The 26,001-nt window shown below is 43.4% G+C and overlaps 1 protein-coding gene across 1 annotated transcript in view; it reads right to left on the bottom strand.

The window, feature by feature from the left end:
• DSCAM (DS cell adhesion molecule) overlaps window positions 1–26,001 on the bottom strand; it is a 985,823-nt gene that overhangs the window by 131,968 nt on the left and 827,854 nt on the right. Inside the window, exons 24-26 of the mRNA XM_086935432.1 lie at window positions 15,632–15,730; window positions 6,309–6,497; window positions 283–573 (exon numbers count right to left, since the gene is read on the bottom strand). Of these exons, the coding sequence (XP_086791558.1) occupies window positions 283–573; window positions 6,309–6,497; window positions 15,632–15,730 (579 nt within the window). The remainder of the gene's footprint in view (window positions 1–282; window positions 574–6,308; window positions 6,498–15,631; window positions 15,731–26,001) is intronic.

Below are 26,001 nucleotides of genomic sequence, written 5' to 3' on the forward strand. Positions count from 1 at the left end.
GCCCTCAAAGTATGCAAAGCTTTGAGGGTGTTCATTTCCAGCCATGTAAATAATTCTATCCCCAGGTTCCCAATAAATCTGAAAAGAGTAATATATAACTAAGACCGCAGCCCAGATTTGCAAAACTCACATGTGAAATCTGCCATGCACATTCAATTGGACCTTTTGATGTATTTTCAAATTCTGCATGAGACACATCACTTTCCCTAGCTCATCCCTTTTAAGAGAAAGCATTTTCATAGTACTGGGCAATCATCAAGCAACAATACAACCCATACTTACTGCCGTCATAGTTGAGTGTCGCAAATTTGGCCTGCTTCTCTGCGCACCCGGCACTGTTGCACACTTTCATCTGGAGTTCGTACCACATTGACTCCTGAAGATCATACAGGATGTAGGATTTGGAGAAGGAAGTCCGCTGGGCTGTCGTCCACAGCGTGGTGCCAAAGGAACGATACTCCAGTGTGAAGGATGTGATGGGGCAGCCTCCGTCGATCCACCCAATGAGGTTCAGCCTCACCTGCGTTGAGTTGATGCTTGCAAACAGCTCTTGTTCTTTCGAAAATTGGGGTTCTAGGGAGGAATAAAAACTGTAAGCACAACTCTGGGCTTAATTGTGGATACACAAGAAGAGTGGAGTTATGCTGGTTTCACTTTCATACATTCTATTAAACTGAAATAAAAAGATTTCAGTTTCTCATCTGGCTGTTTGTGACTTTGGTGTAGTTTATTTTTAATGTGCTCCTAATCTAAATTCACTTGGATGCAACTCTAAAGGATGTTCTATGGGATGCTGGCAGCAAGGTCTGTGGCTATATGTGCATCTTTTATGTATAAGGTGGTCTGTTTTGGTATTGCCCCAAACACTCATTGATATTTCTCTAACGAACTACCAGAGGAATCTGGGTGAATTTATTACCTGCAATGCTGAGAGAATTCCTCATTAAATTTGGATCTGATCATTTAGATAAACGTTTGACCTGATTTACAGGAAAAAGAACAAACATAACTTTTGTCATCACAGATCTTCCTGAGCACCATATTATTGACCAGTGACAATTTCTAGTTGCATCAGAAGTCATTGGCAATTCAACTATCTAAAAGGATTTGTGCTGAATAGTGAAGTTAAATTGATTTCTAAAATGATGTTGTGTGTATCTATGTATTTTAGAAGTTAGATAGTAAATTTCGTAGGACTTCTCAGAGATGCTGAAGAGGGTTAGTAGTAAAGTCAGCTTTTCAAAGCTTTCAAGTAACACCGCAAACTACAGCGGATCTAGCTGCATTTGGTCAAAGTCACTGAGCTATAAAGAAGCATGTGATCTTGTGAGGGTCCACCAAACTAGTGTTTATGGATTGGACTTTAGCATCTCCAAGCGAAACTCAATATCAGAATAATTGAAAAAGTTTGATTTAAATCCAATTTAATCCACACTTCCACAGTACCTCCTGCAATCAAAATGCAATGTGACATAGGGGCAGAATGTAGCTGCGTTCAAACAGCTGAGACTGCCCCTCTCTGCCCCCATCTTTCATTAACATCATGAAATAACTAAATACCCTACTCTTCTTTACATCCCTCCCCCTGGCACTTTCCATCACTTCATTGTGATCCTCTCACTGTTGAAGTAAATAAGGGCCCATAATCTGCCCTGGTCCTTTTGAAATGGGCATACCCACATTGTACATTTGCCATCATGTGTGGTGGCATACTCTTGGACAAGTCTTTCTAAACTCAGACCACTTGTTTTGCTGTTAAGTGGTAATGATGATTTTGCATGGGTTAAAGGAAGTAATGGATTTTATAAACCATATGATAGGAAATACATACATTCATACATCATGTCTCTTTTCTGACCACTCTGCATGTAGAAAATAAATATCACTATATCCACAATCAAAGGAACTGCCATGTCCATAAACCTGTCCATGGTGCTAAGTCCTAAAGACACTATACATCCACTGTTACGTATAATCCTCAAAGCTCATGGTTCAAGGATGCTTAAAGCCTGAAGTGATTTCCAGAGTTCTTAGGAGGTTACAGTGGTGGTGCTGGATATCATGCCCTATGGCATTTGTAACTAGGACTGGTCCAACATCTTTGAGGTTTCAACGGTGGACACTCAAAATACCATTGCCATGGGTTATTCTGTAAATTTGGGGATCTCTCTGGTGTAGACATCAGAGGTTGGAGTGCAACATTGCTTCTGGGTTCCTGGGATACGTTAGATATCAACATGGGTAACTTAAACTACCTAACAAGGTAGATGTCTTACTCTGTTTCGGACACTCAACTAAAACGTGTAACCATAGCGTGTTTTATATGATTGCATCTCAAACCAGTCCAGACAAAGCTATTGTGCCACCTAATGCAACAAGGGGGTGAGTTCATTTCAGCAACATCTTAATTACCACGTTATCAATCGGGATGTCTACTTGGAATAATGGGAACTTAAAGGAAGTCCTGATAACAAAATAATCTAGTAACCCAGAGGAGGATTTGAAAGAATAATTCCGGTATCTGGTGTAGGAAGCCTCAAAATATCATCAATAGAAATCTAAAGTTGACCAAGTCTTGTCCTAACAACTGTCTCTATTATTTACTGATAAAAAAACAAAAAAACACATGTAGCCTGAGGACCAGAGGTTTGAATTACAGGCATTAGTGTTTAGGACATTCAAGATCATTTACATTTTTGGGTGTTGCAGTGTCTTCAGAGTTCATTTTTTGCAATAGTGACTACATTAGTAAGGACAAGTGGTAGACAGACTCAAGTGATGATAAAATACTCCGATCTTGCAACACGTCACCTCTCCCTATAGAATTACTTACCATTCATCACTGCACAGTACAAACTAAAGGGAGCTCTTCTATTTAAATCTACATTCATAGGGGAAATGCTACTGAATCCCAACTTTATTACTGAAGACATTTTGGATGCCTGTTTGAGGCTCATCCTCGGTAGAGAACATTAAAAGTTAGGGACAGACTCCAAGAATAGGGCTGCACGCGTTCTAGTTACATAATTACTGGCACCCAAATTAACATATTTGTGAGCATTGAAAAATGATAGGCTAGTCTCATGATCCATTTATAGACCAATAATCTGGGCCAGCAACAGGGCATTGATGAATGATTCAATACAGTGTTACAAAAAAATACCACATCAGCAATTTCGCATAACTCTTGTTTATATTTATGTCTTCTGTGTTTGAATTACTACACAAGAGATTCACAACAATGAGGTGCGAGCTAAGGAAATGCCGATACATATAAGTACAAAGTGTTGCTCTCAATAGCAGGGTTTCTACTAAGGGATTGAGCACTTTGCTGGAACAGACAATGGTACTTATTTAGTTGTTGGTTCTAAATACTGCCTTAAGGATGCTTCCAAGGAGACCCAGCAAAGGTCGGGTGGATAAAGCAGTGTATATGGAGATGTCATTGAGAGTTAATGAGGGAGCGGGGAGAGAGGTGGTCCCTTTCTGGTACTGGCGTCAGCTCTAAACCAGAAGGCCACAATCTATCCTATTAAGGATTTTGTGATCGCAAGGAACAGGCAGGACAAAAAGAAGCCTAATAATAGCATGATTCATGAGCTCATGGTCAGACCCTGTGAAGCAGCACACCAGGTTTCTGTACTCTACACTGTAAAGACGACTATTACTAATACACTGTTGAGACTGGGCGTCTGTGTTTAGCAAGCCAGGGAAACTGGATCACTGTGTTTCATTGTTTATATCAAAGAGTCAATAATGTTTGCAATCGTCCTTTTTTATTCCTTCCATTGTTCCACCTTCTTCCCTTTCCCCTGGCTTCTTCTTTCCATCTCTACTGATGTCATTCAGGTCTTTGAAGCGACCTTATGGTCCCATCTAAATCATAACTAACTTAGCATGCATGATAGCCATACATTGGCTCATGGCACCTGATTTCGCAGCACAACCATACTGCCCTGAAAGGCATTCCTTTGATGGTGACTCTAGAGCTAGAGTACAAGTGAAAGATATAGGGACCTCCCTTTAATTATTTACATCAGCTAATAAATTTGGTGGTAGGAAGCAGTGCCTGCGAGAAGAGACAGTAAATTATGGGACGAGTTAGATATTAACCCCTCCTATGCTCATGTCGAGCTGAGCTCGTCATAAGCTATGGTGCTCCTGTGCTCATGACGAGCTCAGCTCGTCATGGCCCATGGAACGCTCAGATACGGGGAGAATTACCCTGCTGTGCTGAACGTTCCACGGGAGCCAATGCACCTGTGATGAGCTCAGCTTGTCATGAGCGCCGTGCCGAGCATGCGGGCGCTGTGCGCGCCCCCTCCCCCCCAGCACAGCGGGGGAATAATCCCTGCAGCGAAGGGGTTAATACACTTTCAATATTGATGAAAAGCAATATGATATCAATAGCATGTGACTGACCAACTGCTTTCTCTAGTGGTACAAGTCGCAAATGATGTTTTAGTCTGATTTTGACAGCACCGCTGTCAACCAGGCATCTTGCTTCACCCATTGACGTTTTAGACTTGCCTCTTTCAGCCATTGGTTTGGGACTTTGTCAATTACCCTTTGGCCTGCCCAGAGCCGTACCCCTGCCTCAGCTCATGCTAGTGACTAAAGGGTGTGTCCTTCCACCTCCACTAGAATGCTTGCATTGCAAAGCATGAGGGACTATTTCACAATGACCTCTCTCTCCATCGGCTTCTCGTGCCTCGTGTGCACCCCTTCCACATTCCCCTCTTAAGTCTGATCCTTGGTGCTCCCTTCCATGCCTCCCTCTTCCCCCATTACCCAAAGGGTCAGCTCCTTGCTTCTCATGTCCGCCCCTCACTCTCCCTGTTCCGTCTCACTCTTTCCAATGTGTGCCCGGTCATCGTACATGGAGTACCACTCCGTCTCCTTACTCTCTCCCACTCTTTCACCTGTAATTTGCGCCACATTCCAATCACCCAACCATTTCTCTCGTAGCTCCGTTCGGCCCCTTCCTATTTCCCTGCTGTGTTCATTGAGCTCCTGACGGCTTCTTATCAGTGCCATTGGGGCCAATATTTGTACACATTTTTTTATGTTGTTTTTAGTGGATGGCAAGGGAACCTTTATTAAAGTCATTTGTTTCCTTCTACGTCATAAAACAACTCTAATATGTTACTGTAACGTTGCACATATGTGCATGTGATAAATGTATGCGTTGTTATTTATCATCTTTCACAGCTAACTCCCATCTCTATTTATTCCCACCTATGCCGCTAAGACTTCCTCTAAAGGGCTGATTACGAGGTGCTCGCTAAATTCCATCCCGTGGGAAAACCCCTGTCTACATACAGGTCGGAATTATGAGTTGTTTGGTATTTAAAGCATCCAATCATTATCAGATGAGTTAAATAGCTCAACTTTCTTAAATTTTGACAGGTCAAACCTGTTGATATTTAACAGTAGAAAACCATACGGTAATTACTGTATCATGTAGTTTTTGCGTGTTACACACCAAAATTCACACGTTATTCACCAGAAACTCATAATAGGTGCTATTTATTGCAGCCAATAAATATTAAACCCTGCGGCCCTGTTAATTACCAGGTGAGATAAATAGTAACTATACTTGTAATCATCCCCATAGAGTGTTCTGTTTGCTATGCATGTATGTATGTCACTAATTATTACTGCATCTGTTAATTACACTTGAGGTTTGAGTGTAACATTCTGTACCGTCACAGCCCATGATACCAAAAAAAATGCACACACACTGGGCCCAATTTCCAAAGGTAAACTTCGTTGTTTGGTCTACACTTAGTCTAAGTTGACAACTTTGGGAATTCAAAAATGCATTTACAAGTACTTTCTTTATGTCCGCAGTCCGCACTCATGAATGCCCTTTGCGAATTCCCAAAGTCGTAAACTTAAACGTCTAAGTGTAAATCTTTTGTGATTCAGGCCCACTGTTCCTTTTGAAACGGCCATCTAGCAGTGTCACAGTGCCCAATAGGCCAATCCAAGATTGAAATACACAATTAGTGGTGGAAGGCTTAGCTTTCCATTGTCCTTTATCTAGCTGATATCATGACCATCATGTAGAGAGAGGTGTGGTGCAGCGGCCAGAGCGGCTGTCTCCGGAATGCTGAGCTCACGATTCGATCGCCGGCGGCAGCTCAGCTCAGCATTATGGATACTGGTACGTTTGCGCTTTACAAATGTGGAATTATTAATATTTATGCAAAGACCTGCAGATGGTTACTTTCACACCACCCAACCTCAGTGTCGGCGGTAAGTGGCACTAAACCCCACCTTCTTCCAAGTGAAGGCACTATTACCTTTGCCGCTGGTTTTGGCTTCTATGATCTCACTAATGCGCCCGGGTCCGACTCCATTCTGAGCGGTCAGGGTGAACTTGTACCAGGTCCCACATTTCAGAGTCTCCAGGCGGTAGGATCGCTCGCTGGGGCTGATGGGAAAGCTGCCCCACTGTTCACTGTTATCCTCCGAGTACTGCAGGATGTAACCTGAAAAGAAGGCAATGGAAGTACATGGTGAGGTTAAAAAAACACACACTTACTGCACATTCTCCCTAAAAACCAACCACGCAATGGGTGCCCTGTCCCGTGGCATGCATTTTACACTAAAGGCCCAGTAACACTGTATCTACCAGAGATTCCGTCAAATAACAGCTGGAGTAAATGCAACAAAACTAGAAAATTATGACATATTCATTCCTAGATAGTGTCTGAGGAATGAATATCAGAGCACACACAACCTCATGTGGCCTTCACTCATACATTGCACATTATATACATCTAAATAAAGTGATCAACTAGCAGAACATCTGTTCATTCAGTTATTTATGCTTGAAGCACCTGAAATATGGTAGTTATAAAATGCCCACTAATGTCCTGGCAATAGTACTAGGAAGGGGGACTGGGAAAACCTAAGAAAATCAATTGGATCTCCAAAGTGGCATCTTCCAGACCATGGGAGTGAGGAATCTAATGGCGACGTGGTTCAAGGGGTATCCTTTGTACTTGAGTAGTGCATTAAACTATGTTTCTTTGCAAATGAGTAGTGCATTAGACTATTTTCTCTTACAAAAAACAATATTTTGTGCAAAAGTCAACAAAGTCCAGAATATTTGTGCACAATATGCAACATGTGGGTGTAGAGTAGGAGATATTGATTCACAGAATCAGGCGGGACTCACTTCACAAAATACTTTTTGAAGGAGTTGATGGTGTGCTAAGTAGAGTCATTGTGGTAAGAGGTTTGTCTGAAATTAAAGAATAATTTCTTTGGAAGTCTTCTTCCAAGCTCCTTCTGAGGCGGTGTGATCTGCGCAGGTAAGTCCACAGCAACAGCAGGGAGGGCCAGCAGAAATTCACAATTCTCATAAGAGCTTATCCCTAGCCTAGAGTAAACAGCAGGTCAAATCTCCAAGCTCAGCAAGCTCCTCACCATTGAGTAATGATGAAGTCTTTTTATTGGGTGGATCTGAGGGCTAGCTTATATGTTCAGTCCATGGCAGTTTGGAAGCTGCACATTGCCAATCAAAGTTACTGCATCCTAGAAGTACAGATTCGGGTTGTATTGCATTTTACTTTTTATATAGCACTTACTCCTCCTGTGTGGGGCATAGAAGTGCTTGCCTATATGGGTAGCACACTGCACTGTGCAAGGTCTGTTTATGGAATGGTGTTGTCTTTGTTTTGAACCTCTATGGGAAGTATTTCCTATGGTGCATTTTGACCACTGAGGTGTGGTTACCGTGAAATGAGACACAGCGCTTAAAGGTGTGGTGGATGAAGAAGTGTGAGAGAAAGGCACACACTTTATTGTTTTAAGTAAACTGGCAGCTTTGAGCAGCTCTGCAAGTCTATTTGTGGTATTTGTTCTGTTTATAGTTCTGTTAACTGGTTACTGTGATGGGATGGCCATTCTCAGATATTTTGCCTAAAGCTAAGGGTCCTGAGCAGGCAGAGGTTAAATGTAGAAATGATGGAGAGATCCTCTGGCGTGGACTTCGTTAATATCAGCCCATATCTGGCTGTCACTGTGAGAAATCAAGAAGTGGTCGTAGTAAGTAGCTAGTTCGGACCTGCAGTGGTGAACTAAATTAAAATCCTTTGTTGGCCAGCGGCAGAAGACCTCTTCAGTTATTCAATGCCTGTTCAGTTGGTGATGGGTATTTTATTTGCTGTGGGCTGGTACAGTACTGGATGATAACCATGCCCCTCAGCAGTTTTGTCTAAAGTGAATGTAAGAGTGTAAAGTATTAAAAGGGAATTATTATGCAGGCTGTATGAGCTACAATTGGCAGCTGCGTGTAATGATATTACTATTTTTGTGACCTAAATATTTTACTTTTATTGTAATTTCATTTATATAGTGCTTACTATCCCATAAGAGGTGTTGCAATGCTTTACGCTGAGCAGCACGCTGCTCCCAATCCCGGGGTTAGTAGGTTTTTGGTTATTTCAGTTTATTGGGATTAGTCTTGTACTCTTATGGAAAGCACACCACGCTTTACCTCCAGTTTCTATGTGGTAGATTACATTATTTGGAGTTAGGAGTGATCTTTATTGAGGGGGCAGGGTATGTGAATTCATGCATTGGTTGGCGATTTGTACTGATGAGCTACAGAAAATGAGCTATTGTTAGAATGCAGGGGTATGACGTTTGAAGCAACCAATGCTTAATTTGTAAAACAGTAAGTGCCAAAGCCCTTGTTAGGATGTAACTGCAGTTTACAAAACATATTGTCACTGTACTTACACAACTACTAACCATCACACTGAAGTGTGACAATTCAAACTATTCGAGGCCGCCAAAGCTTTAAGAATGGCTTGGGTTGCAGTTATTAGTTGTTGTTAATGTATGTTGAATTAACAAAACTGTTTTCCTGCTCATCATTAAATTACACAAACAGTGCCACCAGGTGTCAACTGTCATAACTGCTGGTACAGGCAATTAAGTGCTGGTAATTGAGTGCAGGTGCCGAGCACAGGAAACCCCCAGCTCAAATTAAGCACTGCAAGCAGCGGTTGTGATCTTTGAAATGAGGTGTGGGTAATCTGCACAGATACAATTATAGGGACTAAGACAAAACATGCATGTGGCTTAGAGTAGGCCGTGCTCAGACAGAGGAGGCGTGCAGAAGATAGAAAGGAAGAAGGGATTAGTTCATAAGAAGGGTGAGTAGACAATCTGAAGTTTTAAGTTAAGGTCAGGTTTCATGCAGGGTTTCTAGGAATATTGTGGAGGATTTGTGAGACAGCATGCAAAACTGTCGAAGGAAACAACATTATTTGCATGTGTTACAATACCACAGTTCAGAGAACAAAAGCATGCACACACACCATCAACCCACTGGTTATATACAATTTAAATATGGTTTCATTTCCCCATAAAATCTGATAGAGGACATTCCTGAAACGGGATGTTGTATTTTAAATGTCTGCTCTAGAGGCGCTCTTCCTCTTTCCCTCTGATAACCAGAATGAAGAAGAACTGTGTCTGTTTTAGTGAGCTGGTGTTAAGTATTTTTTTTCATGGCTGGCAGCACCAGACTCGTGCCCACCTCCCACCTGAAGCACAACAACATAAGCACAACAATGAAATGCAAGATGTTACATTTGGCTGGCATTCAGCATTCCTGTAGCAGCAATCAGACACACAAAGGAAAGGACCTGCCACAGACTCCGCCGCCGGAGCAACATAAGGTGCAGCGGCACCCTCACATTCCTCATCCCCCAAACCTGCATTGCTCAGGTAACACAAGTAACCAGAAGCCCCTTCCTAACAGGCCCTCATTGAATTACTAGTGTAAGAATTGCCTGCATTGTTCCTCACTTCACTGTGGTTCTGCCCTCAAGCCATAGAAAGCAGGTAATACACCTCCACTACCTGGGTGGGCCATCTCCTGCCCCATGCCAATGTGCACGTGAACTGAAAACATCAAAACGTGAACGCAAACAACTAGAAAACAACTAGAAATTAGGAATTTGAGAGGAAGCTTGTAATTTGCATTACACAACACTGATAATCAAATTTGGTTTAACACAATAGTGTTCACATATTGAACCCTGCACCCTGGCTCTAACTGCTGTAAACCCTGACCACAGCCCCCCCACCTCACCCCAAGTGGTGCAGCTCTAGCCCTGGACCATGGGAAGCCGGATTTTAGGTACTCTGCCAACACAGCTGTGGACTTCACCAGCAGGGACGCAGCATGATGAAAAAATGATGCAGTCTTGCGGCTCATCATCGGAATCAAGGCGGCGCAACACAGCCTCAACGAAAGCCAGCATCCCAGCCCTTTCAGCTTTCCGGAATTGCCACTGCAAATAACATTCTCAATATGAATGCTCCACATCCCGGATTTAAGGTAAAATCATTATTGGGCCTAACTTGGTCCTTGTATCCAGCCCGATCTCCATCAAAATCAGCCTGAACTTGTGAGTTTTCGCCAATCTGAAGTGACCAGATAACCACAGTTGGCAATTTGTGCTTTTAAGAACCATTTTTACCTAAACACTTAAAACTGCATATCTCTGGTTCTACCAGTTGGTTGTTTGTAGTTATGGTGTCAAATAATTTATTAAAATGTACTCTATTTTTCTAAATTATTGTGAGGTTTATCTTGTCCTGTGTTTTCACTATATTGTTATTTGTGTGTTGCATAAATACTTTACACGTTTCCTCTAAATTAAGCCTCGCTGCCTTTGTGCCAAGCGACAAAAGGATCAAGCACAGGTTAACCCCTTCACTGTGGGGGTTTTCACCTCCTGTGCGGACGGCAGGGGGGCCGCGCGCAGCGCCCCCATGCTGGTGACGAGCTCAGCTCGTCATGGAGTACAGCGGAGCTGTCCTCATGACGAGCTGAGCTCGTCACGGCCGCACCCATTTTTGGAACGTTCAGCACAGCGGGGAAATTAGCCCCGCGTGTGAACGTTCCAACGGCCGTGACGAGCTCAGCTCGTCATGAGTGCAGCTCCACTGTTCTCCAAGACGAGCTGAGCTCGTCAGCAGCATGGATGGAGTTAATTTAGTGACTTTAGTGGTTCAGCCTGATTGTGGCTGTTGCTTGGAGAGGGTTCTCTTCCCTCTCAACCAACAACCCAATTTCTCACAGGCTGTAATTTTTTAATGTTTCCAATTTGGGAAAGCAAATACATGGACACAGGTCTGCTACCCCTTGCAGGCACCCATGCCTGTATTCACAACCATTTCCAGGTATGTTGCAAATTGCTACCTCCCAAACTATTAATAATTAAACAGGGCGTTCTGCAATTGTAAATGTGCAACTTTCTATGACGCATATTAGTACATAGGTCTCATTGCAAATTCCATTCCTATTCGCAAATGAGCAAACCTGGTTTTTTAAAAGGAATACCAAATCTGGCCCTTAGTGCACTAAGTTTCTGCTTAGTGATGAGTACTCAGTATTATGTATAAATGCGCATGCGTTTACCTGAAAATATATGATGGTATATAGTTCCAAGTGTACCCTCGGGGATTTTAGTGAATTCCCTAAAAGTCAGATATTCTCATGAACCTTAAAAGAAGCTCTACAAGGAGAATATTTTCTCTGACTATTAAGTACTTTGTGAGTCTGGCCCTGAGCATGCACAGTGTTCCTGCTTGGCTCAATATTTGAAGTGGCTACATTTTTACAACTTTGACAATTACACAGTGTACGCTCTCTATCAGGCCATAAATATGTACTGACTTGTTACTTGTAAGAACTAAACGACCCAACATAAAATGTGGTAAACAAAAAAAAAATCTGCCAAAATCTACGCATACTGCACGAGAGAAGGCATTCATCTTTTAAGAAGTGTTAGTATAGTAAATAGTCGGATTTATTACTTGAATAAAGGTTTTATGAAATATGAGATACATCTACAAGGCATCCAAACATACCCATTCTTGTGCATGGTGTGTGGCCATGGCCAATAACTACGACAAAGCAATTGCAGTCGTACGTCTAATGATTTTCATACTGAACGACTGAATGCATAATGTATGCTCTTGTACAGTACTAAACTTCAGAGCTAAGATCCACACTCCTATAGATTCCCTCGAGAGGTCCAGTAGCATTTTTCCCTTCATTGCAGAGGGCCTTGTTATGCGCTGGCTTTTAACTCCTGCGTGGTCGGTAACAAGAGTGACTGGCCCCTTTAGAACCACAAGGTCTGTGGTAAACTTTTTCCCATTTTAAAAGTGACACACCGGTGGTGCTAGGGGCTTGTAAATAAGCCCTTGTGTTTGCAGAAAGCAGCCACAATCCCCCGATGAAACTGTGGGTGTGAAATGCGGAATGACCCGTAGAATTGTGTCTGGTATTTCTGCTCTTGCTGGGTATCACCATTTCTGAGGCTCACCTCATAAGCTCACAGTCACTCCGCCCCACTGAGTTCTCACTCCATCCAGTGCCGGTAAATTGGGGTCAGGGAAGCAAATATACACCCCAAATGGTCGGGACGACCTTTGAAATAAAGAGGAACCTAGGGTGATATTATCAAGAAAGGGCGATACATTATCGCCGCTTTTATCGGCAGGAAACTACCGATAAAGCGGCAATAATGGGCTTGATAATATGCTCTATGGAATTCCAATCGAAGCCCATGTTAGATGTCTTCACATCTAACATGGGCTTCATTGGATTTCCATAGAGCATATTATCAAGCCCATTATCGCCGCTTTATCTGCAGTTTCCTGCCGATAATAGCGGCGATAATGTATCGCCCTTTCTTGATAATATGCCCCCTAGACCTTCCGGAGACAGATTACAGATTACAAACGAAAAGCCAATTCAACTTTTTCCTAAATTTGAGTAGATTTAATTCAACTCTAATTAACTGAAGAAGTTTGGGGCATATTACCAACAACTAGCGATAATTATCGCTATGTTGGTTTAGCGGCGATATTTTTATCGCCGAGCTGCAGCGATTTTTATCGCTTAGGAACCTTGCTATTATCAAGGTTTATCTCCTAAGCGATAAAAATCGGCCAAAATGCATGAATATCGCTGAAAAGTCCGCGATATTCATGCAATACTGAGCTAATGCTCTTAGCCATGTTATCCACCTACCATTGGATAACATGGCTAAGAACTTCTCAGGGGCAGGTGTTAGCTTTTGGAGATATTCGTGCTTAGCACGAATATCTCCAAAAGTTGGTAATAGGAGATAGCGATGTTAGCGACTGTTTCCAGTAGCTAACATCTTGGCACGCCCACTTTGCATGTCATTAGTGATAAATATCACTGACATGCAAAGTAGGGCCCAAGATGGTCGCTATCTCCTGTTAGCGACAGCTAGGTAATAGGGAGATAATTTTTATCTCCGCTTTCTTGGCATTTAAAGCCAAGAAAGCTGGGATAAACCCCCTTGATAATATGCCCCTGAGTTCCAAAGAGGACACGAGGGGCCTATGGGACACTGACCGACGCCTAAGGCTACACATAAATTCGTTTAAAGTCACGACTAGACCTAACTATAGTGATAGTACAGTGATTTGTGGCAAGACTGATGGGAGAGGACTGTGCATCAAGACAGACGTCCTATTTTAGCTCAAGAGTAGTAAATGCACAACATACTTCTGCAAAGTCTACCCTGGTCCGTTAATGTCTTTACCGGTTTCCTTCTGTCACCTTGGAGTTGTCTTCGTGTTATCAGGGAATAACCTTCGCTGTCGTTGATTTACGCAAAATTAACCACCAAGGATTTCAGAAGGAATTAACATTTCACTGCTTACATTTCCTTGGCGATTTGACTGCAAACATATGTATAATTAACTATCATATGCAAATTGGTTTAAAATAATATAAAAGAAAAGTAATCCACCATAGCTTTGAGAGCACCCACTGAACTTCAAAGGACAGATGTTTTTTACAGCCTCATTTTAGGGAGTCAGAATTTAATATACACATGTAAGAATCAAACTATACCAAATAAAATAATTGTACATAAACAGCTCGTGAATAGAAGAGGCCATGGTAATTAATCGCTTCATAGTAAGAATGACAAGAGAGAGCACCAAAGGATTAAGATGTGCTATTTTTAAAAAAGCTGTCTATTACACAGCATGTGCTCTGCTGGGTTTCTTGAGACAGGGTTAATTCTTTCAGTTGGGTGTAGTCACACAGACAGAGCTGTAGAGAGCTTTCTTCTCAAAACATCGCCTCAAGAGAGAAGGATTTATCAAGTGCTGAAGACGAGGCAGTCTCTGAACCTTTGGAACTGGCTGTGCTGACTGAGGACGTAACCATCTCGTCCTTAGCATTTAAATGGCTCTGGGTCTCTCTGTGAGGAGTCTAAATTTGGATCCATCCAGCCCTCCTCCCGCAGAGTTGCCCAGCTTTGGGGCAGAGTTAACAGGCCAGAGGATCCACTGATAAATGAGGAGTTACCTTGATAATTGATCGTTCTGGGCCCCCTAATTTATCTCCAGAGTTTCACCCAGAGATTATGTCTGCTGAAGTCTCCTGGGGAAGCTAAACAGATCTGCGTTGTTCATGCAGGTTTTATAATCCTGATGAGGCTGTAACTGCGGTTACGGCCCCCATCAGAATTAAGAAGCCACTCAGAATGAGGGCCTAAATGTCTTCCTCTACCTAGGTGGCAGACAAGAGGTCTGCACATTATAGACCGATGTTAGACAAAAGCAAACGAGGTGTAATAACAACTCAATAATATAATGTAAGGTCGATACCAAGTTTCCTATTCTGACTATTCAAGCCATAGCTAGAGAGGGGCATTATAAGGGAGGTCTGGGCACACAGATACTACTGCTCTCATTACGAGTATCAGTGGGTGGTATTCGTGAGCAGATACCGCTCGACCGTATGAGTAGTGGACAGGAAGTCTTCCTAGATATCGTAAATCACACTAGGAGACGCCAAATCTCGCTCACTCTTGATCGTGTTCACCAGATCACACTTCTGGAGCTTCGCAGGAGAAAACATTCTGCCAAGTAACAATTGGCAGAATTTGGCCAGAACTCGGCATTTCAAATTCTGCTGATTCGGCAAGCAGAATTAAATTATCCACCAGGGCCTAGATAAGACTCCATTTTTTTCTAGCAAGATTACATTCTGCCTGAGAAAACTCACCAGGCTGATAATGTGTGGAGTACAGCAGAATGCCTTGCACAAGAGAGTGCACATTTATTACACACCACAAAAGCATGCATCCAGTCTTTGGTGTACAAGGGTGAAAGTAGCAATGCTAACCAGCACGGACAATTTCAAGTGTGCTATGATATACGAGGCTGGGCTGTACACCATCGGGTACATACGACTGTACACTTATAATATTTCAGAAAATAATGTGTTGCGGTTTTTGAAGCAGTTACTGTCTCTTTAAATAAATTACCTCGAAACCATATTTGCAGGCTACGGCTGTTGCGAGTCCAGGACCTATAGCTTTACCTGCTCAGGGCCTTGAGACCCTCACGGGTGAGTAGCAGCGCTTCACAAACCCTGATTGGTTGATTGATCAACCCGGTCATAATGACTCACATTGTTTCATTTCTCGTTCCTGATTCTTTGTTACAACTCCGTGTTACATGATTTCTTAAAATCCCCCTGAACACAAATGTAGGAATTCTGTGACTATTACAAAAGTGACAATGGGGTCCTCACCTCTGATCGAGCTGCCACCGTTGTCCCCAGGGATCCAGGAGAGAGTGATGGAGGAAGACGTGGTTTTTGACACCGAGAGTCGAGGCTGGTCTGGTGGAACTAGAACAGAAGTGAAAAGATAAAAACAAATGATGTCAAAGTTGATTGTGACTGTAAATTACCCACAGACTGTCATCAGTGGAGACATTTAAACTCCATGTATTGGCATAAATTCTGTCACAATGTCTGTTTAGATCTTATATTGCGATGTGTTGAACCATGTCAACCTACATAAACATGAGTTGAGTACATTCAGTTCATGTTTGCGTCCAACCCGTTCTCCAGACCCATAGCCAAACACTTTATGGGTGTCTGACACACCACAATATTGTCCTCTGTACAACTGCTTTTAATAGGTATAGGCTAATTTCGTAAGTGGATGTGCTTCTCAACATCTTCAGGTAAATCATGAGGTGCCTTTTGTTGTAGCCGCCTGGACTACGGAAACACCCTATACGCCGGTACCACCGCTAAACTCCAGAGAAAACTCCAACGCATCCAAAACGCATCAGCCAGACTCATACTCGACATCCCGCGCAAAGACCACATTTCCGGTCACCTAAAAGACCTTCACTGGCTCCCTGTCAATAAGAGGATAACGTTCCGCCTCCTCACCCATGCACACAAAGCACTCTACGAACTTGGACCAAAATGCCTCAACACGCGACTATCCTTCTACTCCCCCTCCCGCCAGCTATGCTCCTCCAACCAAGCCCTCGCTGCGGTCCCACGCATCAACAAATCCACCATGGGAGGAAGATCCTTCTCCTACCTAGCGGCTAAAACATGGAACTCCCTTCCCATTCACCTCCGCCTCACTCAAAACCACCTAGCCTTCAGAAAGCAGCTTAAAACCTGGATTTTCGACAAATAATTCCCCACCCTTACCCAAGCGTCTTGAGACCCTCTGGGTATGTAGTGTGCTATATAAATTACCTGACTTGACTTGACTTGACTACTATGGGAGGTAGATTCTAGGGTTGAGGCCACAGGGCCCTATCATCAAGCTTATCTCCATTTTTGCTGGATTATCGCGGGTTTTCCAGCGATGTTGCCCCATATCGCCGGCTATCGCTGGAAATATTATCGCCAAAGCGCTAAGGGGCAGATTTATGTTAACTGGCGCATCCCCAGGGATGCGCCAGTTAACGTGCGCCACAGCTACGCCGCCCATGGTGCGCCGCATTTATAATGCGGCGCACCATGGTGCAAAAACGGCACAGATGCGTGACGCATCTGTGCCGGAAATGTGGCGCATTGCTGGAGTTGCGTCGCAAGCGCGACGCAGCTCCAGCAAGGCTCGGAGGTACACCATCTGCACAATGCTGCGTCAAGACCTACGCCTGCTTCAAGCAGGCGCAGGGTTTTGACGCAGCATTGCCCTGAAAGTGACTGAGTGAAATCTCATAGATTTCACTCAGCCACTTTCAAGAGGCGTTCCTGCACAGGAACGCCCCTCCCTGCGCAGGAACGCCTCCTTATGGCGCAGTGCTTTACAACGTGACGCATCTCCTAGATGCGTCACGTTGTAAATAGGGCGCATTGTTTGCGCCGCAGTTGTGTCAATTAAAGTGACGCAATTGCGGCGCAAAGAGGCGCAACGGCCTCATAAATCTGCCCCTAAGTGTTGTTGATACAGTGCTAGCCTGGCAATAATTTCCAGCCATAGCCGGTGATAGTAAAAAATGAGCTAAGCATGTTCAGCGATAATTATCGCTGCGGTTTGCTAATATGCTCCTTAGTTTCTACTGGTATTGCTCTGAGGAGCATAATGTACATGTTGATATCCATCCTTCTTGAACTTTGGATCGACCTACTTACTCATCCATGAAATATTTGTTCTATGTGGCATTCATTTTTCTTCAAAAACACAGTTCATCATGTTATTTCCAAAATACTTCTGAAGGACTTTATTAGAACTCACGAGAGTAGAACTAAGCCTGCACCATGTTTATTGACTTAATATTAGTTAACAATATGCACTGATGCAAGTGAGTGTTTATAATTTGACTTTTTAGTAGTTAGGGTGCAGCTCTTACCACTCCCATCAGACTTCCCATTTTGGTGCACGGACGTCGTTATCTTTGTGAAAGCAAATCAGTGTTTTGCAGCACCTGATGTCCAGCAAGACGGATTTCTCATTAAGAAGGACGGTAACTTCTACTAATGTACATTACACCTGCTATTTCTTTTGTCTCACAGTCACAGAAAAGCCACTTATTTTAGAGGTGTGTTTTTTTTGCAAAACACCCCCCACTATGGACTTGCACATATTGCTGCAAATATTTGAGTATACTAAGGGCCTGATTTAAATTTCGGCAGATAGGTTACTCCGTCACATTGATGATGGGTATCCCGCCCGCCAAAATATAAATCACATAATATCCAATGGGATTTATAGTTCAGCAGACGGGATATCCATCACCGTTGAGATGAACCCATCCGCCAAAATGTAAATCAGGTCCTAATTTTAGTTTGGTTATATTGATTTCATTTGAAGAACCACAAAGGAGCAAAATGTATAGATAGATGTTATGTGATGGACCCCTCATGGGCAAGAATGGGTGAGGATCTGTGGATCCAACGCAGTGCTCACTGCGACCTTCCATGTGACTCCACAACAGATCCACGGATCCGGACCCCACCCACTTACAGACACACTCACACACTCACATACAGTCACCCAACCACTCACACACTCACCCACTCACACATCCATACATCCACTCACATACCCACACAGACACTTACACCTCCTCACACAACAACATACACACCCAAACACTTACACACCCATTCAGCAAAAACACTGACACAGTCACTCACACACCCATACAGCCACTCACACACCACTCAGAGAGCCACTCATGTCATACTCCCACCCATCACACACTCACACTCACACTCACACTCCCACTCATACACCCACACAACCACTCACACACCCATTCAGAGGCTGGGAAAACTACTCACACATGCCTAAAGTCACTCACACACCCTCTCACATACCCATACAGTCACTGATACATCCACTCAGAGAACCACTCACAAACCCTCTAAAGACCCACAGAAGCACTCACACACCCACACACAGACTCACACCCACACACACTCACTCACACACCCATACAGCCACTCACACACTCACTCACACACCCACTGTATTACATGTGTTGTTGTTTTGTATTGAATGTGTGCATTTTAGTTGGGAACGGCTCTGTGGATCCGTCAGGGATCTGCCTGCAACATAGCCAGCAGACCCCTTATGTCATAGAAGATCAGTGATGTCCTATGAGATGTCATCAATTAGTGATGTCACTGACCATGTCATGACTGATGTAATATGTGAGGTCATAAGCAGTGCATTGCGGGGGTGTATGTTTAAGTTAGCTCAGGTAACTGTAACTGCTAAATTTTATTTATTTATTTTATTTTATTTGCGGGTTTGTATCGCGCTTGAATCGACTCCTTCCGGAGTATCTCTGCGCCCAAAAAAACACCAAAAGCATGGTCAAGGAGTCAATGGATAGCAGATTAATTCTGAAACAGAAATGTTTTGAGCTTCTTCCTGAAGCTCAAATGTTCAGGACATTGCCTCAAAGCAAGGGGAATCTTGTTCCATAGAGTGGGACCAACTACCGATAAGGCCTTGCCACCTTGTCTGGCCTTTCTCACAGCTGGCACCCTCAGGAGAAGCTGGTTACTGGACCTAAGGGACCGAACCGGATTGTATGGAATTAATTTATCTCTCCAGTGCGATGGCCCTAATCCATTTAGGCTCTTGTGGATTAAACAACAGGTCTTGAATTTTACCCTGTTACGGACTGAGAGCCAATGCAATTTCTCCAAGAGGGGTGTCCTAGGGGGGGGGCATTTAGTACCAGCCTGGCAGCAGTATTTTGAATCATCTGGAGTTTGGCCAATACTCCATCATTGGCCGATAGCAGGAGGCCATTGCAATAGTCAAAACGACAAAGTATCAGAGCTTGCACCAAGGTTTTCCTGGTGAAGTCAGGTAGCAGGGGAAAAACATTCTGCAGCAGGCCAATGACGTGGAAACAGGAACCCACAGTGATGTTACAATGCTGTTTAAGAGAGTTCATGATCCAAGCGCACACCCAGATTTTTCACATCCAGCTTAGGTTCTGGGACCGGGCCAAGATCTTGCGGCCACCAGTCCGGGGTCCACAGGACACACATTTCTATGCGTTTGTGTGTGTAAATTATGACTCTAACTATAACGGCCCTATAATCTTTGTTTTTAGTGAGTATATCTATCTATATATATATATATATATATATATATATATATATATATATATATATATATATATATCAGTTTTAACACACAAACACACACACATATATGTGTGTGTGCGTTTGTGTGTTAAAACTGATCACAATTACATCTTTTATTTTAAAATAACTTAATGATCTGTTTATTATTTGAAAATGAATGTAACTTTAATTAAAAAATATTAAAATTAAATTAATGTATACAGTCATTTTAGCACTTTTTAATATGCAATAAATCAATTTAAACGTTTTACTTTAGGTGGACGTTATTTTTTAAGTACTTCTTTAAAGAGTAATTTAAATGTAATATCATTTAGTAAATTAATTACATTTTCATGTCAACTTAAGTTACTAGTACTTTTCCATTTTTTCATTATTCTACATTTAAAAACATATATAAAAATATTTTATATGAACATTTGACTTATAATTAGTTTAAATATTTTAAACTTAAATTAACTTCTCAAAATGTTCCTATACTTTACCATACAGAGATCTCTGCCTTAATTGCGGAGGTCTCTACCAAGTGTTCGGTGTTAGACTCAGAGGTTTCTGGCTAGCTGGGATGCACCAAAGCAAGACAGAATCCACTGTCCTAGATAGGATGAGTACAACACACTTGTCAGATAAACTGTGCTCACACTTGGGTAGCTTGACCAAGAGCAGTCAGGCTTGTCCTCAGGGTCAAAGTGTAAAGTATTTACACAGCACGACCATCGCAACACACTGAGTACACTACAAAAATAATTCACCCCCTTATGTATAAAACACTGGTCTTTGAATTACCCACTCATTGAAATAGACATTGGATATATGCTTTACAGTTATATGAAACTGTCAATCATTCCCATTAGCAGCAGAACGCCATGAACATATATGTACCCTTCATAGAAATTCACTTGCTTCATTATCTCCTCAGCCTCAAAAGCAACGTATCCCCATGTGCATCATTTCCTCGAGGTATTTATGATCCTAGCGATCTCTCCCACATTAAAATTGACAGAAACATATAAGCAGGCTGTTCAAAGGTAGTCCACTTTCCCGTGATCACATTAGCATAAACCATGACATTCCCAAATATTGCATACCCTGTACAGTTGTAATGGCCAAGAAATTACAGGTTTTGACTGTGCCTCATGACCCAGCCCCTTAGCCATTCAAACTACACCAGCCAATGATACACGTTGCTCTTGCTGGCGACACTCTGATTAGTTTGCCTGGACCACCTGAAGTGGAAGGAAACAGTTACTTGGTTTCGTCCATCCAAATTAAGCCGTCAAATCACCCAGCGGCTCCTTCACAAGTGCAGGATGACTATCCCTTCGAGGCAAAAGACTGTGACACCAGAAGCTGGTACACCAATTTGGAGAAATGTTTCCCTCAGGGGGAGGTGCAAGCTGCAGTTGCTCAAGCCAGCGAGCTGTGTATGCACACAAGGCACCAGTCACAACATTGCCAACAACAGAGTGTCTTGTGATATGGGTCCGGGGGAGGGGGCCAGCGACCTCGGACTGAGGCCGCGATGTCTGGCACTGTTGGCCTCCCGATCTGGAGGTCAGAGAAAGTCCATGCAGGTCCTGCAGACTCAGCAAATGTCCCCCAAACCCGTCGGACACTGCACGCTACGTAATGTGTTCTAGCACTGGTTTCTGATTGCAAGCTCGGGACCCTCGAACTCGGCAAACATCCCTCGATACCCCACGGGCACCACACGCTATGAAGTGCGAGCTAGCACTGGTTTCCAGTTGCAAGCTTGGGTCCCTCAGACTCGCAAAACTTCCCCAGCACTCCTTGAACTCCTCATGTTACGTCACCCCAGGTGGGTCACTGATCTTTACAGCACACTCATCTGCACAGTGTGATTACTGCATACGTCAGGGCATTCCATGTCGCAACTAACAATAACTTCCACCGCACCCTGTGCGGGTCTTTTGATCTAGCAGAAATGGGGAGATCCTTTCTGTCCCTGGGTTTTCATGGACAGGAGGCCAGTCAACCAGCCCTTGGAGAGTCCTCAGGGACCTTGGCCACAACAGTTGGCAATGGGATGTAGGTCAGCAACATCCAGGCAAAATCCACCAAGTGATAGTCCCCTTCCTGGAGCACAAGAAGCCTTAGGACAAAACAAGTCTGCAGATAATCCAGCTGCAGTCCCTCTTGCCCCAATGGTTCCTCTTATCAATGTCCCAGCGAAAAACCAGTGTAGTATGGTTCCAATCCCAGAAGCGTCTCTATACTCGTGAGGGCGGAGTCCCAATAGTTATACCACAATGGCTTTAGAAGATGAGATCAAAAGGCTACCTTTACAATGCTCAGGCCTCCTCTAAATTTAGTCTTGTCTGCCATCCTACCCTGGGAGGCTTGATGTATATCTTTAGTGGGGCCAGGACCCTGCCCCTTGGAATGCAGGTGCCAATTCCACCCCCTCCTACCCGTCCCAGGAAGGCCTCTCAGAGCCAGAGGTCTGCATTTTTCCTTGAGTGCCCCTAGTTTATGGCTGTTTATCAGGAATGCACAGATGCAGCTGTCCCCCCAGCACCCAGATGTGAATTGGAGAAGGTTGACAGGCACACAGAGTGCCACAAGCATTAAAATGCCCACTTTCCCAATATGCATTTTCCACATTAGTAATGTTAAATTCACTCTTACTACCGGAGAGGATTTGCCATTACTAATCCATCTATAGCAAACACCATACTGCTACTTTTCTGCATGTAGGAAATACAGCTTAATAACCTTTCCTCGATACCCCATGTTAATCAATGTGAGAAGCAGTACTGAGCACACCTTCCGGTAGTATTCACTACAAGGGCATGTAGGGCACACATGCCCTACATTCTCCTGGTATGTCCCCACCAGATCACTTCGGTCAGCCTCAGCTTACCTTGTGATAGTTCCTAAGATCCGGAGGACTCGAATGGGTGGCCGTTCTTTCAGCTACACAGCATCCAGGCTATGGAATGCGTTGCCACTATCTCTCCGAAGCTTGGGAGACCTTTCTTCTTTTAAAAAGAGATTGAAAACTCACCTCTTCGCAAGGACACTGTAGTGGACCGTTATGGTAATGTTCTTTGTGTTTAGGCCATGAAAGATCACAGCGCCAGGATACCTGTTGGGTGACAGCCGCGCTTTACAAGTGTGCCATACATACATACATACATGCCCTACCTCTTCCCTACACTGCCCCCTGCCCCCAAGGGAGTGCTCAGATGTAGCGAGAGATATGCAATACTTTGGCAAGGAGATTTTAAATGCCAAGCTGTGCAATTGTAACCTGCGCACTTCGGCCCAGCAATGGCAAATCTGTGGTACGTTCGAAGAGCTCCGTGGGTGGCACAACCAGTGCTGCAGGCCCACGGAGTAGTATTTGAGTTACATGCCCTAAGTATATGTCTTACCACTGGACAAGGGACTTGCAGACGATTCAAATCAGCCAATCATGTGTACGTCAATCACCAGTATGTATATGACAAGCACACCGCTTTGTAACTCAATTGCAGTGTCAAAACACTCAAAGTTCTAAGGCTACCACGTAGATCAGCGGAAAACTAGGAGGGACAAAAGCAAAAAATCGAGGGAAAGCACCCCAAAAAGGGCCATTTCCAAAACGCGGAATGTCAAATATAGTTGTAAAGTCACTATTAGAAGTAGTAATTTTACTATTGTATTGATGCTTTTACCTAACTCCAACCCTTTGTTTCAGGGGTTGGCGCATGTATGTCAACAGTGTTGAATAACTTTACACTCTTAAATGGTGAGTAGCCAAAAGTAGTAAAATTACTAAAAAGTGTAAGAGTAAATTTACTCATGTAGATGTCCTCATGTTTACCTTTTTATACGGGCCCCTGTATCCCCTGTATTTATATTTGAACAGTGAAAGCACTTGGAATAATGTGTGTGATTAAAGAAAATGAGACAACAGTACACAGATTAAATTATGGAAATTTATGTCACAGAGTGTTCATTCTAAAATAACAATATCAAAATTAGAAATGCTTTGGGTCCAAATACTAGATAATGTACAACCAGTTAAATATAATGTTGGAAGCAAGTGATGCACATTCTGATTTCATCTGAAGGATAGATGCAGCAGGTAACAGGATAGTGAAATGCACAAAGTCTGATAGACTGAAGTATTGTATGAAGAAAAGTTTTTCTTGTGCAAGAGCTGCCAATAACCATGGTTTCTATGATGACCCAAGAGCTGATGGCGAACTCTGCACACTCTGATAATTTAGATCAGTTCCAGGAACCTGTAAGACAAATTCATTTTATTCTTTTAAGGATGATGTCAGCCAGTAAGCCACACTCCACGGAATCAGGTAAACAGAGAAGGCCAGATAGGCACATATGTAGGATCCTGTGATCTTATGCAAACGTGGACCATAAAAACATGAGGACGACTATTCACAATGGTGTACCACTTTATGTCATTTCTAGGGGACATTAGGACTCAGGAGGGACATTGAGATTTGATGTAGACTTGGAAAGACCTTGTTGTCTGTCCCTCCTGTAGTTGCAGCTCTCTGTATCTTTGGATGTTACTATCTACTTGGATCTATTCAAGGGTCACGCCGAATTAAGGCCCATCCTGAAACCAAAAGAACCAGAGAACTACCAGATGATCTTCCGGCTCCCTTTTCCAGCAAAAGTGCTTGTAAAATCTATCAACTAACTACTCACCACACATCTGGAACAACCTACTAGACTCCTCTCAATCCAAATTTTGAACCAACCAAAGCACCTAGATAGCTCTGATTACAGCCACAGATGACAACAATGCCCTTATGGACTGTGGCGAGACAGCAGCTCTCATCTTTCTGGACTTGTCAGCCACTTTTGGCACGGTCTTCCATCACATCTTGATAAACAGACTTCACCACATCGGAGTCCAGGGAGACACCTTCAAATGGCTCACCTCATTTCCCAGTGGAAGAACCTAGAGGATCAGTCTCCCACCCTTCACCTCGGAACCCAAGGAAATTATTGGTGGCATTCCCAAAGGATCATCCCTCAGCCCTACCCTCTTCAATACCTACATGATCCCCTGGTAGATCACAGGGACTCAACATCATCTCATACACCGATGATACACAATTCATCCTCTCGCAGTTCGAAAACGCCTCCATCACCAAAGCCAACTTCCACAGACGTATGATAAACTGCGCTGATTAAATGAAGGGCAACTGTCTCTAGCTCAACTCAGACTAGACAGAAGTCCTCATCTTTGTAAACAACCCCTCACCATGAAACGACACCTGGGGTCCGGCGGTCCTCAGACTCTTACGCTCTGCCTCCCTCTGTCTCGCAGACGCCGCCCCCTTCCCCCGGACTCGGGAAGCAGTAGTGGTGGACACCCCTACTCCCACCTAGTGGGCAAGGCTTGCAACAACCTCCCACAGCACCTCAGGACCACCTCATTGCTCCAGGAGTTCAGGAAAGAATTCACAATCTGGCTGTTCAAAGGAGCAGTCTACCACCAAGCGACCAGCAATCTCAGCGCATTGAGACCCTCACGGGTGATTTGTCACACTATATAAATATGATTGATTGAAAGCTCTTCTTCATTAAACATATTGCACAGATCATGATTTCTGAGTTTTTTCTGTTGAAGAAGAAACATCAGATTATAATCGGCTGTCAGGACAGGCAAAGCAGTTCAAGAGATTAGTTGGGCTGCTGACAACACTCGCTGTTGCAGTTATCTGACACTTTGAGCTATATTTTATTTTCACACGCTCAGATATTCAGACACATGATCTGAAAAACTACAAAACAACCACAGCAGTGGACCTGTACTGGCATATACTCACCGTGGGGACACACCTCCAAAATATATTTCCTTACTTAGCAGTTAGGTTCACTGTCAAAAGAAAATCTAAACCTGAAAGGCTGTTTACATGTAGCAGTAGCTGGACTAAAGTCTGTGTCACCCATTTCACAGACACTACATACAAGGAGACAGCACACACACCTCAGGGACCAGTGCTTCACGCACAGTGTAGGCACTTCAATGATCAGAGCTTTAAAGACAG

Source organism: Lissotriton vulgaris, chromosome 8, assembly GCF_964263255.1.
Source record: "Lissotriton vulgaris chromosome 8, aLisVul1.2, whole genome shotgun sequence".
In the NCBI taxonomy this organism is placed as follows: Eukaryota; Metazoa; Chordata; class Amphibia; order Caudata; family Salamandridae; genus Lissotriton; species Lissotriton vulgaris.